Consider the following 15,367-nt stretch of genomic DNA (forward strand, 5'->3'; position numbering starts at 1 on the left):
TCCATAGAATAAGTATACTCAGTTTCATTAAGATCGGTGTAGAATTGCGGACGCTATCGTTGGAGAACGGCGCGTTATATTGTATATATATATATATATATATATATATATATATATATATATATATATATATATATATATAAATACATATATAAACTTTTGAACTGAATGTATTTCCTGACTCAGCTCGCCGAGCTGAGTTTAGAGGTAGCAAAATTTTTCGAAAATTCCATCATGAGGACAAATACAATAGTTAGATTTTTATGAAATCTACTAAAAATTTCATTGAATGAATGGTAAAATAAGTAATTTCAGTGGTCTAGGCATATATATAGGCATGAAAATTAAAGCTAATTTGAAGAGCTTTCAGATGAATTTGATATAAAGTCGATAAGTTATCACATTCAAAAGATATTGAAGGAAGAATAAGTAAAAATATGAATTTTTGACATTTTGAAAATTTTGAAATGCTATAACTTCTAAACTAATCGACCGATTGAGCTCATTTTCAAACTCGAACATGGTAGTCACGCACAAAATACGTATACTAAGTTTTAAGGTGATCGGTTTGAAATTGTGGCTATAATCAAAGTGAAAACCTGCATAAAATTAGCTTTTATAATATTTTGTAAATGTTCAAAACCATTTATCTATTAGAAAAAATGGTCAAATCAATGAGCTGTATAGTCAAAATTGAAGGCAATCGAACGAGCTTTCATATAGAACAAACGAAAATAAGCTATCTCTTTCCGTTAAGAAGTTACACCCAGTTAAAGCGGCAAACAATTTTTTTTTGAAAATTTTACAAAATTTCAATTGACCATAACTCCTAAACTTATTGGCCGAATTGGCTCATCTTCGAACTCATCCAAGGTAATCGTCCATAGAATAAGTATACTCAGTTTCATTAAGATCGGTGTAGAATTGCGGACGCTATCGTTGGAGAACGGCGCGTTATATTGTATATATATATATATATATATATATATATATATATATATATATATAAATACATATATAAACTTTTGAACTGAATGTATTTCCTGACTCAGCTCGCCGAGCTGAGTTTAGAGGTAGCAAAATTTTTCGAAAATTCCATCATGAGGACAAATACAATAGTTAGATTTTTATGAAATCTACTAAAAACCGATTTTAGCATTTCTTTCTCCCACGAAATCTCAGGAATGAATTGACCGATTTTGATGGTTGCGGCGGCAATCAGCGTATTTTATTGAGTTCTAGAGCTTATAAAATTTTGTAATTGTTTGGTTCAGTTGTTTCGAAGATATTCGCAAAAAACTGTTTTTCACCATTTCTTTCTCCCGCGATAACTCTCGAACAAATTATCTGATTTTGATGATTGAGGCGGCAATCGACGTGTTTTATTGAGTTCTAGAGCTGATTAGATTTTGAAGTTGATCGTATAAGTCGTTTTTGAGAAATCAATAAAAAACTAAAATAAAAAAAATTTTTTAATTCTTATTCTTTGTATAACTTGTAAACAACATGACCGATTTACCCCAAAATCTAATCAAGACTAAGTTTTGGTGAGCTCTTTCGATCGCCACCAAGTACGTTCAAATCGGTTTATCCGTTCCAAAGATATCGTCGGACAAAAAAAAGTTCACACACACACACACACACACACACACGGACGTCCATCCGGGAATAGTCAGAATAGTTTTCTAGGACCTCAAAACGTCGACATCTGATGAAAACTCGATTTTCGAAAATCGGACCGAAACCAATAACTTTCCTTTTTTGGAAATTTGCAATTTTCTTAGCGGGAAGTTAAAAAAAAAAAATTAAGAAAATAGAATGTTTACCGTCATTTTGGGTTACGTTTGACAAAAATAGTCAAAAATGTTTCACCAAATATCCAGGTCCACCTTATAATGCCAAAACTATTCAATCACTACACCAAATGATTCAAAAATGTCAAAATCCGATAAACGATTGGCCAAAATTTACTGTGACGATAAGAGGACGAGCAAGTATGTTTTACAACTGCTTTTGAATTCTAAATTAGCATAATTTTTTTATTTTTTATATTATTTCAATTTTTATTCAATAAGATCCTACGAAGAAGCTATGACGAAACTGTCAACTTTAGAAACCGAGGAATACGTTATCTCAAACATGGATCTACCAGCAGCACACCAAAGTGCCCAAATTGAATACAAAAAACGTCAAGACCAATGGCAAGGAAAGTCCCAGAGTATGTTTCAGCAAATGCAGTTATCTACAGTAACTACTAAGATAATGGAAATTGATAGTAACAACTCAACTAATGAGGATGAAGATAAAACTTCATCAGAAGATGAAACACGTAAATAAAAGTTGAGCCAACAAAAAAGAAAAGCATCATCATATTTCTCTGACCTTATATCTTTACTATTATCGTAATACTTAAATTAACTTTTTTAACCGCCCAGTTTTATTAAATCAATTCACATACCAATAATTTTACAAATTAATTGCACACTAAAACTCTCATTCGTCCACTCAGCGCTTCGCCTGTTAGTCAAGTCCTAGTTTTCGAGATATTTAAAAAGTAAAGTTGAGAAACTGGGAAAATCGCGAAATTTTGTATTTTGCATAACTTTTGAAGAAAAATTTTCAAATTTTTTTCCTTTGGCAGAATTGCGTTAGGGTAAGAGCACCAGTACCCAGCCCCAAACCAATAGCCAGCCACCTCATGTTAAATTATATCTATATATATTTTGAGCCAATGTTAAAGTATATGACCGGCTGGCTACTGGTTACGGGCTGGGTACTGGTGCTTTTACCCTATATGGTAATAAAAAACTTCTGACCAAAATTCGTCCAAATCGAAAGGGGTCGATTCCAACTATTGGTCGATTTTACATGAAATGACCCATATATTTAAAGAATTATATAGAGTCATTTATCAATAATAATTATGTATCATTTTTTTTACCCTGTACTGGATAAATTCTGTATAAATACCTTATTAAATCAGTACAATTGTTGTGTGAACGCGGTAGGGATACCGTATAAATTCAGTAGAAATGCCGTATTATTACGGTAACAATGTCATATTATTACGGTAGAAATGCGGTATTACTACAGCACGAATGCCGTATTATCACGGTAGAAATTTCGTATTTATTCGGTAAAAATGCCGTATAAGCTCCGTATAAACGCAGTATAAGCTTTGTAGGAATACCGTAATTAAATTTCACAAACATACCGTATAAATACGGTAAAACTACTTGTTATAGACTACGTTTATGCTCTTTTAATACAGTGTTCAAACCGTATCATGAAAACCACGAGGGGACTGAAGACAAAAAAGGCACATTATTATCATTTCAATTTTGAGCAAAAGAAGGTTAGATTTGAAAAGATTTACATGAACTAGTATAGTATATACTAGTCCTTCCAACTATTGATTCCAAAGTAAATACAAAATTATAAAAATAAGATCTATGTCTGTGCAATCAAAAGTCGTTAAATCCTATGATAATTTTTTCCGGGTAAAAAATAAAATACCTTGTAATTACTTTTAATATTCCACGAATGTGCATTTTTGCAATCATTTCAGCTGTAAAGAGAAATGTGACAACAAGATCGATAATAAATGTTGTGAACTGTAATTGAGGGACTTTTTCAAATGTCTTTGGAGTATTTAAACATACAGATAAAAGTGATATTAATGCGCAAGCTCTCATCAATCTTCTTATCCATAACTAAAATTATAAAGATAAAAAATATATAAATTACATTAACCACTCCCCGAGCCAAAAAAGTTTAACATTATTTCAAACTGAATAAACTGCTAGCCAACAGTTGAAAAAAGTAAAAAGTGATTATGTAAAATATATTATAAAATGAGCCTGAACTCAGACTGAAAGGTCATATTTCACTTGAGTGAAAATTTTCAGGACCATCAGGCTGAAGTTAAGCATGTGATTAATTCGTAGTTTACGATTAAAAATTTTTTCACAATACACTTTATTCTCGTTTTCTATATTTTTTTTCTAGATTGTAAATTTTATTGCTTTTTGTTCACCGTTAAAATTGTAAGCCTCTCAAGACGGCAAACTCGACATCTGTTTCTGCTAAAAAAATTGTATTATTTCCTTTTCATAAAATTTAAATTTTCTTCGTTTCTTTTTTTTTGTTTCACCTCGTTAACCGTCACTTTGTGAACCATTTTTTTGCTCTACAATCCGACCTTTAAGTCTCGCATCTTGTTTATAGCACCCTGGGAAAATAACCCGGTACTTCAAAATATTGTACTTATTTACTTTTACAAAATTTGAAAATATTTATGTGAGTACATTTAAGCAAAATCACATTTTATGATTTATGGCTTCTATCCTCTCAACGCTCCTCTAGCCTCTTGGGCCCATCTCAATCGACCCCCCTAAGTACCACTTTTAATTAAACTCGTTTTAATTTATTCGTCTGCTCTAACAGCTTGTTCAGCTTGAATTCAGTGTCTTTCTCGTACATGAGCAGGCTGATCGGTTTTGATTCAAGTCAAAAATTTTGTTAAGTAGCAGCTTATCCAGCTTGAAAAGAAGCTCAAAGCTGAAGCTAGTTTTGAACTAAATAAACTCTAGGTTACTCAGCTTGAATTCAGTGTGTTTTTAATGCTATAGTAGGTTGGTCAGTTTTAAAACAGCCTGAAAATTTTACGTCAGTTTAAAGATTAAGCTTGGTCCGGATGAATCCACATTCAATTTAATTCCACTCGCAGGCTAAACAGTTTAATTTAAGGCTCAATTAAGCGTAGTCAGTTTCAATTAAGGTTCAATTCAGCTTAATCAGTTCGGAATAATGCTGAAACTTTTCGACTCGAGTAGTATATTTAGATTATAGTAGTTTATAATAAAACTTGAAATAAATTACCTTATTCACCCATTCTATGTCAGCACTTTCATTTAGGGCCTCTTCCGGGCCATAATCGGCTAGAACCGGATCGCCCTTAAGGCTCTGCTTTCGCCCTAACATCATTATAGGAATTATATTGGCAATGGTGAAGCCTGCGAGAAATGATTAAAGATAAAATAATTTTCCTTTTGTTTTACAAGTTTGTAAATATACTTCAAATTGAACCATTTTATATTTAACTAAATTTTCTATAATTTTCAATAGTTAAATATTTGACGGAAAATGTATAACAAATATAAAAATAATAGAATAGAAATATGATTTAGAAGAATATATTCTCCACTATTCAAAATGTTGATATCTTCTCAAAACGCAATATTCATGCAAATATTGAAACATGTAGAAATCGTTTTTAATTTCCGAAAATGTTATAAAAATTCTATAAATTTCATTAATTTTAAATCAATTAATAATGTCAATACAATGTGACTGGTAAAAAATATATGTACTATATGATTGATTAAGTTATTGAGCTAAGTTCAAATTCAAAAAAAATTTTAAATACATGCTAAAATTTATTAGTCTTTATGAGTATTTAATTATTGTAGGTTGAGTAAAATTTTTGAGACATTTATGACGAATTTGGATTTGTTAATAACTTCAGTTAGCAAAATTTTTAAATAATAATTTTAATTTTAATTTTTAAATAATAATAATAATAATAATAATACTAATAAGAATAACGATAACAATGCGAAATATCACATTGATCACCGACACTACACACAAAATTTACCCAAATTAAAATATTTATTTTACTCATTTCAAATTTCAAATTATAGTATCTATAAATGAATCATAACAATAAATTTCATAACATTTACTTACGTTGAGATAAAAAATATATTGCATACAAATAAAAAAATGTTTATTTTTTTCTAACACGAAACAGGATATTCACGTCCCACCAATTTTTATTTCACACTCTTTATCGCGGGCAAAGAAGTTCGAAAATTTTATATCAATATTAAACATTGAATTGCGGTTTATATAAAAATAATTATTGAATTATAATCCTGTTAAGATTTTTGGTTATATCTTCCAAATCACTGATGTAATAACTCGTGATTTGACATTTAGTTACTGTTCAATATTATTTTTTTTTTATTCAGAAATAAGTTTTTCATTGACTTTCTATTTGATTGATTCAGATGAACTCAATTTCTTTACCAAATTTTTATAAATTATCAAAATTAACATTATGATTTAAGTGTTGAAAAAAACCACAAAATTTCTTTAATTTTATGAAATACTTTTTTATTAAACAAAAATTATTAAGTTTATTATAGAAAAATAAGCTCATATTTAATTATCATATCTTACTTTTTTTTGACGTTTCAAATAATGAATTTTTCTACTCCCAAGGACTATATTTATCAACTACATTTCGCATACAGCAAATTAAAAATTAATGATTGATAAACATTTTTTATCGTTAATACCATACAGGCGGCATGACGTTAAACAATTGTTAGTAGATGTGACTGATCGTGTGATAGAGTTTACTAACCAGCTGAGAATCGTTGCTGAGCATGTGCTGTAGCATCTAATTTTCATCTCACTGCGAATCAATATTTTAAGGGAGTAGAAAAAGCTATACGCAATCCCAAAAGATTTGTAAGTTATCTTCACGCATTAGGTATCTTTATTACCTTCAGCTATTATTAATGGTTTCATTTTTCATAAGAAATTTTCAATCTCGTAATATTTATTTACTCATGAAAAATATCATCAGTCAAAATAAATTTTATTAAATATTTAATTTACATTAAAACTAAACAATTACTTATATGTCTTAAATATAGAAATTCTTAATAAATATTTTATAAACATATTTGTTTCAAGTGCAGTAAAGAGAAAATTTGAAACTTATTTTCAATCATTTATCCGTCACACAATCGTTGTATTTTCTTTAATATGTAAAAATCAAACTATGCTGCATAACCTTAATGCATTTTTTAATTCAATGCTCACCTAAACAAGAATAAATTATTGCAAAATTATCATTGTGAGCAAACATATTTTAAAACACTGAAAATTCATATGGTAACGTTCTTTCAATATTTAAAAATACTTTTAACTATGTGATATTGTGGAATTATCATACAATTTAATATTCTTCATCTTCCTCCGTATTAACAGCGTCCTCTTGAACTTCACGATAATCAAGTTCAAGAGCAGCTAAATCTTCCCGTGCTTCTGCGAATTCACCTTCTTCCATACCTTCACCAACAAACCTATAAAACAATAAATGAATTGTTTAGTTAAGTAGAAAATACGGTACAATCTAACTATAAGTAAAGTTGACATTTGAGGTCCCAGAAACTATTCTGACTATTTTCAGAATGATATCTGCATGTGCGTGTCGTGTGTATGTGTGTGTGTGTGTGTGTGTGTTTGTATATGCATGCATGTATTCAAAGTCTCTATAACTTTTTAACTAATCAACCAATTCGAATGGTTTTGGTAGCGATTGAAAGGGCTTGCTAATCATCAACTTTCCTGTAAACCTTATATCAATCGATCAAATAGACTGATAATCATAAAAAAAAAAAAAAATCTAGAAAATCGTCGACCCTGCGGGCCAGCCTGCAATAGAGAGCCACAATTTTGGAATCGTATTTAATGATACATAAGATATTAATTTCATAAATAATATTAATAATTTATTTATAACATTATTGTGAATACACATTAGAGATTATCGAGCTTAAAAATATTCTTTGATACATTGGGTTTTTCAAGCTCCAAGAGCTGGAAAAAAGTTACAGATGTGGTACAAGTGTGCGCAGCAAGTAATTACACGGAGAAAATGATCCTCAAAAATATTTGAATATATTTTAGTAAAAATTACAATGAAAATCAATGAGTGCATTACTTTTTCTATAAAAGAGGTTCGAGCCAATCTAATGGGAAAAAGGATTTACAACTTTAAGATTTGAAACTCAGTATATATACAGGGTGATTCAGAATTACCTTCACAGCGGGAAAATTTAAATAGAGGAGACAATTCTAAGCATAAAGTTTCTTAGCCATTTTTCAAAATTCTCAATATTTTTTGAGTTATTTAAAATCTAAATTGACCAATCAAAGACATGCTTTGAGATTTAAAAAAAATTAAAAAGAATAATAAATAAGTTTGGCAACGCCGCAACAGTAAACTTCAGGTTATACACTATTTATTTAATTAAAAAAGTTCGGTTTGTCACAGAAGAGAAACAAAACACACAATTGCAACATAGAAGATATTCGTATATTTCGTTTTATCTTTTCTCTTTTTATAGAAAGGATTATAAATGGAAAATAATGATTTTATTGAAAATAAAGCTTTTGGAAATTCGAAATAAAAAAAAAATACAGATTTTAAATTATATGATGAGCAACCCAGATTAAAAAATCTGTCTATCGGTTGACCCTGCGGGCCAGCCCTTAAACTTCCCGCGGTTTTCGAGCTCCTTGAGCTCGAAAACTTTGTCGACGATAAATTTTCGCGCTCTTCGAGCTCGAAAATACTTTTGTATGCCGTTCTTTTCGAAAAAAATAGTTTTTTACCATTTTTTCTCCAACGATATCTCTCAAACGAATAAACCGATTAAGACGGTTGAGGTCTCAATCAACGCGTTTTATCAAATTCTAAAGCTGATCAAATTTGATATTCGATTTATCGAGTCGATTTTAAGATATTTTAAAAAAACAAAAAAAAATTTTTTTTAATTCTTTCGACAACGGTTTCTCTTGGACGAATAGACCGATTTTAATAGTTGAGGTGGCATTCGACGCGGCTTATAAAGCTCCAGAGCCCAGTCGATTTTGGGATGAATCCATCGAGCACATTAAAAGTTATCCAAAAAAAACATTTTTGAAAAAATTTTATTTTTGGAATATCTCTGAACGAACCCTACCGATCAAGCTCAATTTTCACAACTTTAATGACACCTTAAAGTTCAAAATCGGTTCATCTGTTCAAAAGATACAGGTATTTACAAACATACATACGTTAATACATACATACATACACTCGGACATCATCTTGAAATTAGTCAGAATTGCTTCCTAGAACCTCAAAACGTCGACATCTGATGAAAATTCGATTTTCGTAAATCGGACCGAAACCAATAACTTCCCAATTTTTCGAAAATCGTCGATTTTCATAGCGGGAAGTTAAAAATCTGGGCGTCGGTTGACCCTGCGGGCCAGCCCCACAACTTCCCGCTGTTTTCGAGCTCAAGGAGCTTGAAAACATCACTCTGAATATATTTTCAAGCTAGAAAATGCGATTACCTGGGATTATTTTTTATGAGCTTTTCAAGCTCTACCAAGTTACGTATTTCGCTAAAGTTTGACAAGTTAAGAATTGAAAGTTATTAATGAAAAAGCGGTTTTCAAATTTTTATTCTCGATTATGTTCAATGAAATAAATTTATCGAGGCAGAAATCAATGTCAGTGATCAAAATCAAGATTTGAGTGAGTTTTGACTTAGGTCAGAGCAATAACATATGAAATATCCGAGAAACATATTAAAAACTGGCTGTTCTCAATTTTTGCTGATAATATGATTGAAACTAAAGAACAAGTTAGACGACATTCTATGATGATCGAAAGAGACTCTACAGAGGAACAGTTGGTATGATTTCAGACACATTTAGTACTTTATATTATATAGTAATCATATTTTGATTTATCCGGAAAAAATAACGTTTCATGTTATTTTTTTAACTTTTCAGCGCCGATATCTTTTGAACTAATCAACCGATTTTGACGTTTGAGGTGGTAATCGGCGCGTTTTATTGAGTTCTAAAGCTGATAAGATTTAAGAATTGATCGGATGAGTCATTTCAAAGATAATCGAAAAAAACCGTTTTTCACCATTTCTTTCTCCAACGATATCTCTCGAACAAATTAACCGATTGAGATGTTTAAGGCGGCGATCGACGCGTTTTATCAAGTTCTAGAGCTGATTAGATTTTGAAGTTGATCGTTGAACGCGTTTCTGAGAAATCAATAAAAAACTAAAAAAAAAAGTTTTTTGTTTTCGTAATTCGCCAATATTTTCGAGTCTACTCAATTAAATGTTCTGAAATTTTCAGGAAAGTTGACGACCAACAAGCTCTTTCGATTGCCACCTTAACTATTTAAATCGGTTCATTAGTTGAAAAGTTACAAAGAGTTTACACACACACACATACATACACTCGAACATCATTCTGAAAAGCGTCAGAATAGCTTCTAGGACCTCAAAACGTCGACATCTGATGGAAACTCGATTTTTGAAAATCAGGGTGAAAACAATAACTTCCCGAATTTTTCGAAAATCACCGATTTTCTTAGCGGGAAGTTAAAAAATAATAAATTCAAAAAAAAAAATCGGTCTGTCAGATGACCCTGCGGGCCAGCCCCAAAACTTCCCGCTGTTTTCGAGCTCGTTGAGCTCGAAAACATTATTGTGAATACATTTTCGAGCTCTTCGAGCTCGCAAATACTTTTGCATGCCATTGTTTTGTAAAAAACCATTTTTTAGCATTTCTTTCTCCCACGATATCTCGCGAACGAATTAACCGATTTTGATGGTTGAGGCGGCAATCGACGTGTTTTATCAAGTTCTAAAGCTGATCAAATTTTGAAATCGATTTATCGAGTCGTTTTTGAGAAATTTCGAAAAAACCGAAAAAAAATTTTTTTTTGAATTCTTTCGTCAACGGTTTCTCTTGAACGAATGAACCGATTTTGATGGTTGAGGTGGCATTCGACGCGGCTTATAGAGTTTTAGAGCTGATTAGATTTTGGAATAAATCCATCGAGCAAATTAAAAGTTATCCAAATAAAACATTTTCGAAAAAATTTTATTTTTGAAATATCTCTGAACGCACCCTACCGATTAAGTTCAAATTTTTACGGCTTCAAGACATTAACAAGCCGCGTCGAATGACACCTCAACGATCAAAATCGGTTCATCCGTTCAAGAGTTATGAATATTTACATACATACATACGTACGTACGTACACACATACATACACTCGGACATCATCGTAAAATTAGTCAGGATAGCTTCCTAGGACCTCGAAACGTCGACATCTGATGGAAATTCGATTTTCGTAAATCGGACCGAAACCAATAACTTCCCGAATTTTTGAAAATTTACAATTTTCTTAGCGGGAAGTTAAAAAAATAGTTTTAATTTGATCCGGAATGTAATTTAATGTATTAGGAACGTTACTCAGACGAATTATACATGATTATGATTGATGAAAAAATTCATATAAATAAAAAATTTTCGATAAAAAAAAAAAAAAATATACATGATCATATCTGAACAGATATAACAAGATCAGATTATGTTAAATGTTGTATTCAGTTTAGATATAGTTATCTAATCAGATCTTACGAGATATACGCCGATCTAACTATATATAATCATGCCTGATATTGTATCTAGCCTAGATGTACTTATATCTGATGAGGTCTGACCAGATATAAACGGTGGTTGGCCAGATATAATGAAATTTGATCATGGCTGAATATTAGATCTGATCAGATATAAATAGATCTGTCAAGATATAATTTTATCTGATCAGATATAATTATATCTGGTCATATCTATATCATTTTTCCCGGGTATACCACTAATCCAACCAGTGGTAAACACATACCTAGTTCCCAATGCAGATTTACTAATTTACAGTAACCCTGGCGGATTTAAATCACGGTGGGAACACCGTGGAAATAGAAGCACGGTTGAATCACGGTGGATACACGGCGGTTTTGCGTCATTTTACCACCATGTACACACGGTGTACCCACAGTGGTTTCACAGTGGGTATACCGTGGTTACACAGTGTACCCATCGTGTTACCACTGGATAGCCACTGATTTCTATATATAAGAATATAAATCTTTAGAGTTCAATTTCATATAAATATATAAAATTACATTATTTTGTATATAATCTTACATATTTATCCATTCAGTCAAAAAACTTTAATAAAATTTTTTTACTTTTCATATAATCTTATAAATCATAATAATAGAGTTCTAGCGAATTCTATCTAATAGCAATTTCTGTGTAAATATCAAGCTGTGCAGGTGTGTGAGTCATAAAATTTTGTGAAATAATGAACATAGGTTTATATAACGTAGCATTATTCGAAAAAAATGATTTCATAATGATTCATGAAGCTTATAAAGTCGATGAAATTTTCTAATTTGCCGCATTTATAAGTGTTACAAAGTATACAAACTTTGTTTAAATTTCTGAAGATAGGCTAACAACACCATTAGTGGGACAGTTGAGAGAATTTCGAATCTTGAATAAGGAATTTAATTATAAAAACCTGGATATTAACTTACAAAATTTTTATTTCAGTTTGAGAAATTTCAACTTCTTATCTATGTAACTGACCAAAACAAGTAGTTATTGTCTACTTATTACTGGGCATACCACTATTTGTCTTGTTACTATATAAACAATAACATAATTGAATAGAACACAAATTAGAAAATCAATCATTTATTTGACGTCTTTAATTTTCTTAAGTTCAATTTTATCCAAAGAAATACAATCAACTTTATTTTTTAATTGTGAGATTTGGAACAATGGATAATAGATCAGACTTTGAATTCAAATGTCTCGGGATCAAGCCTACCAGTAAACAAGATTGTTTTTTTTTTTTTTTCGTAATTAAATTTCTGGATCCATCATCGAACCATGGTGGGTACACCGTGGAACCATGATGGGCACACTGTCTAATCACGGTGTTACCACGGTGGGTGCACCGTGGAATTACCGTGTACACACAGTGATAAAATGGCACAAACCCACCGTGATTCTACCGTGTTTCCACGGTATTTCCACCGTTATTCAAAACCGCCAGGGAAACTCTACTTATCGTTTTTTAAAGAGTACATATAAATGAAATATGGTAGAAGAATGGTTACTTTTAAGATTTTTTTCTCTTACACCTCTTAACGACTACTTGCAACAAATTATACTGTAGTACTTATGAAAAATATATAAAAGGCATATATGAAGTATTACCAATGAACAAAAGCTCTTTTGGAGTACATCAAATCGAATTTATGATCAATTCTTGCCCAAGCATCGACTATTGCTGTTGTATTAGAAAGACAACAAACAGCTCTTTCTGTTTTCGCTAAATCACCTCCTGGCACTACTGTCGGTGGTTGATAATTTATTCCAACCTGAAATATTTTACTTATGATAAATTTAATTAGGTTGACAATTACAAATAAAAAGAAATATAAAATGTACTTTAAAGCCCGTGGGAGACCATTCGACAAACTGTACATGCTTCTGTTGTTTTATCGTTGCAATTGCTGCATTAACATCTTTAGGGACGACGTCACCACGATAAAGCATACAAACAGCCATATATTTCCCTTTTCTAGGATCACAATTAACCATCTGATGGTTTGGCTCGAAACACGAACTTGTAATATCGGCGACTGTCGATCGTTCGTGTCCAGCTTTATCCCCTGATAAAACTGGTGCATATGTTGCCTAAAATAAATTTGTATATTTTACTAAACTAATCAACTCTAAAATACAACTTACAAGCAATACATATTTATGTCTTATAAAAACTTACGAGCGGAAAATGTATTCTCGGATAGGGAACTAGATTAGTTTGGAATTCCGTTAAATCAACATTCAAAGCTCCATCGAATCGAAGACTTGCCGTAATTGAAGAAACTATTTGACCAATTAATCTATTTAAATTTGTGTATGTTGGCCTTTCAATACTCAAATTTCGTCTGCATAATTCATAAATTGCCTGTTGAAGAATTAATCAAGCGGATACTTTATTTAAATTCAACTATATCAGCACAAATACAGAAAAATATCGTTAAAAATTTTCTTGTGTAATTCTAAACAAATTATGTTTAACCTTCATGTTTACCTGATTATCGACAATAAAAGCGACATCACAGTGTTCAAGGGTAGGGTGCGTGTAAAGTATAGCATTGTATGGTTCAACAACTGCAGTTGAGACCTTAAGCGATAATTCGTTAGTAATTTTTTTTTTATTTTTTTTAACTTTTGATTAATAATTATACTTATCAAAAACAATGATTGCTATATGAATTTACCTGGGGTGCAGGATAAATACTGAAAGACAGTTTGCTTCGTTTAGGATACTCTACAGATAATTGTTCCATAAGTAAACTTGAAAACCCCGAACCTGTTCCACCACCAAATGAATGAAAGATAAGAAACCCTTGAAGACCTCGACATTGTTCAGTAATTCGTCGAATACGATCTATCGTTAAATCAATTATTTCTTTTCCTAGATTTATTTACAGTAATTAATACACTTTAAAAAATTAAAAAAATTTTATTGATATGTATAATTTTATCAATATACCTATTGTATAATGTCCACGAGCATAATTATTTGCAGCATCTTCTTTTCCCGTAATTAATTGTTCAGGATGAAATAGTTGACGATAAGTGCCAGTTCTTATTTCATCTATAACAGTAAATTTATGAGTAAAATTCTAGTATTCACTTGAAACTATACTCGTAAATATACAAAATCATACCATGCAGTCCCATATATTTGGGAAAAAGATATGTTTTTAAACGAATTACCCAATTCATTACAGTTTTAATATTATTATGGTTGCAATGACTGATGATCATGCATGCCCATAATTAATGAATTATAGATGGCTACATATGACCGTATATAGTTCATACATGAGCATGTCTGAACTATATACAAAAATTAAGTTTAAAGGCCATAGGCCGATAAGTATAGTGAATCGGCCCCAGAAAGATATCTGGCCTGTAATTTCAAAATATGTTGGTACTTATAAGATACTTCGATACTGCAAGTTTCAGCTCTTCATCTAATACCGTTTTCAAGGAAATCGAAAAAAGCTGAAATTCACAAAAAAATGATTTTCTCAGGAACCCGTGAACCGATTGATTTAAATTTCTAATATGTTTTGGGGGATGATGGTAGCTTCTAGTAAATAAATTATGAGCTATATTGGTTCATAAGAACCTTGAATAAAATGACGTTTTTCTTTTAATTTTAATTTTGAATTATGATAGAGTTTTCGCACAATTATGAAACTATTTTTTTTTTAATTCCTCATCCAATTCCCTGTGAAATTATGACTTTTACGAATATTAATAAATGGTACGCCATATTGAAAAAAAAATAGAAAACAGTTTTTTTATTCAAAAATCAAGTTATTTCAATGTTTTTATTCATTAAACACTAGTTATCGCTATATTTGAATATCTTATTTTTTACATAGTAAGAAAGATGTTCTGTGATCCTCATGACTAATCCTCCTCGCTATCTTCATCAATGACCGTGGTAATATTACCTCTATTGAATAAGGAATTAAGTATTTCAGCTGGTCTGGGGATTTTAGCCAAATATCGAGCGTGTGCTAAGTAGAAAATTATTGCA

At 30.9% G+C, this 15,367-nt stretch overlaps 2 protein-coding genes across 6 annotated transcripts in view; both read right to left on the reverse strand.

Moving 5' to 3' along the window:
- Nucleotides 1-6,706, reverse strand: part of LOC130676632 (sodium leak channel NALCN) — a 59,825-nt gene extending 53,119 nt beyond the window's left edge. For 3 of the 5 annotated variants that reach the window (XR_008991459.1, XR_008991460.1, XM_057482983.1), the window contains exons 1-3: nt 6,247-6,384; nt 4,882-5,015; nt 3,528-3,713 (exon numbers count right to left, since the gene is read on the reverse strand). Coding sequence is in view for 3 of the 5 variants with exons in the window: in XM_057482983.1 (XP_057338966.1) it covers nt 3,528-3,713; nt 4,882-4,986 (291 nt within the window). In the remaining 2 variants the exon portion in view is untranslated. Of the gene's footprint in view, nt 1-3,527; nt 3,714-4,881; nt 5,016-5,751; nt 6,086-6,246 lie in introns of those variants that run through there. The other 2 variants (XM_057482982.1, XM_057482980.1) reach the window with 2 other exon arrangements.
- Nucleotides 6,707-7,031: 325 nt separating this feature from the next.
- LOC130676633 (tubulin alpha-2/alpha-4 chain-like) overlaps nt 7,032-15,367 on the reverse strand; it is a 43,950-nt gene continuing 35,614 nt past the window's right edge. Inside the window, exons 3-9 of the mRNA XM_057482984.1 lie at nt 14,306-14,410; nt 14,031-14,227; nt 13,841-13,933; nt 13,529-13,714; nt 13,192-13,440; nt 12,958-13,121; nt 7,032-7,160 (exon numbers count right to left, since the gene is read on the reverse strand). Of these exons, the coding sequence (XP_057338967.1) occupies nt 7,034-7,160; nt 12,958-13,121; nt 13,192-13,440; nt 13,529-13,714; nt 13,841-13,933; nt 14,031-14,227; nt 14,306-14,410 (1,121 nt within the window). The 3' untranslated portion in view covers nt 7,032-7,033. The remainder of the gene's footprint in view (nt 7,161-12,957; nt 13,122-13,191; nt 13,441-13,528; nt 13,715-13,840; nt 13,934-14,030; nt 14,228-14,305; nt 14,411-15,367) is intronic.

The sequence above is a fragment of the Microplitis mediator genome, chromosome 10 (assembly GCF_029852145.1).
Source record: "Microplitis mediator isolate UGA2020A chromosome 10, iyMicMedi2.1, whole genome shotgun sequence".
Taxonomy (NCBI): Eukaryota; Metazoa; Arthropoda; class Insecta; order Hymenoptera; family Braconidae; genus Microplitis; species Microplitis mediator.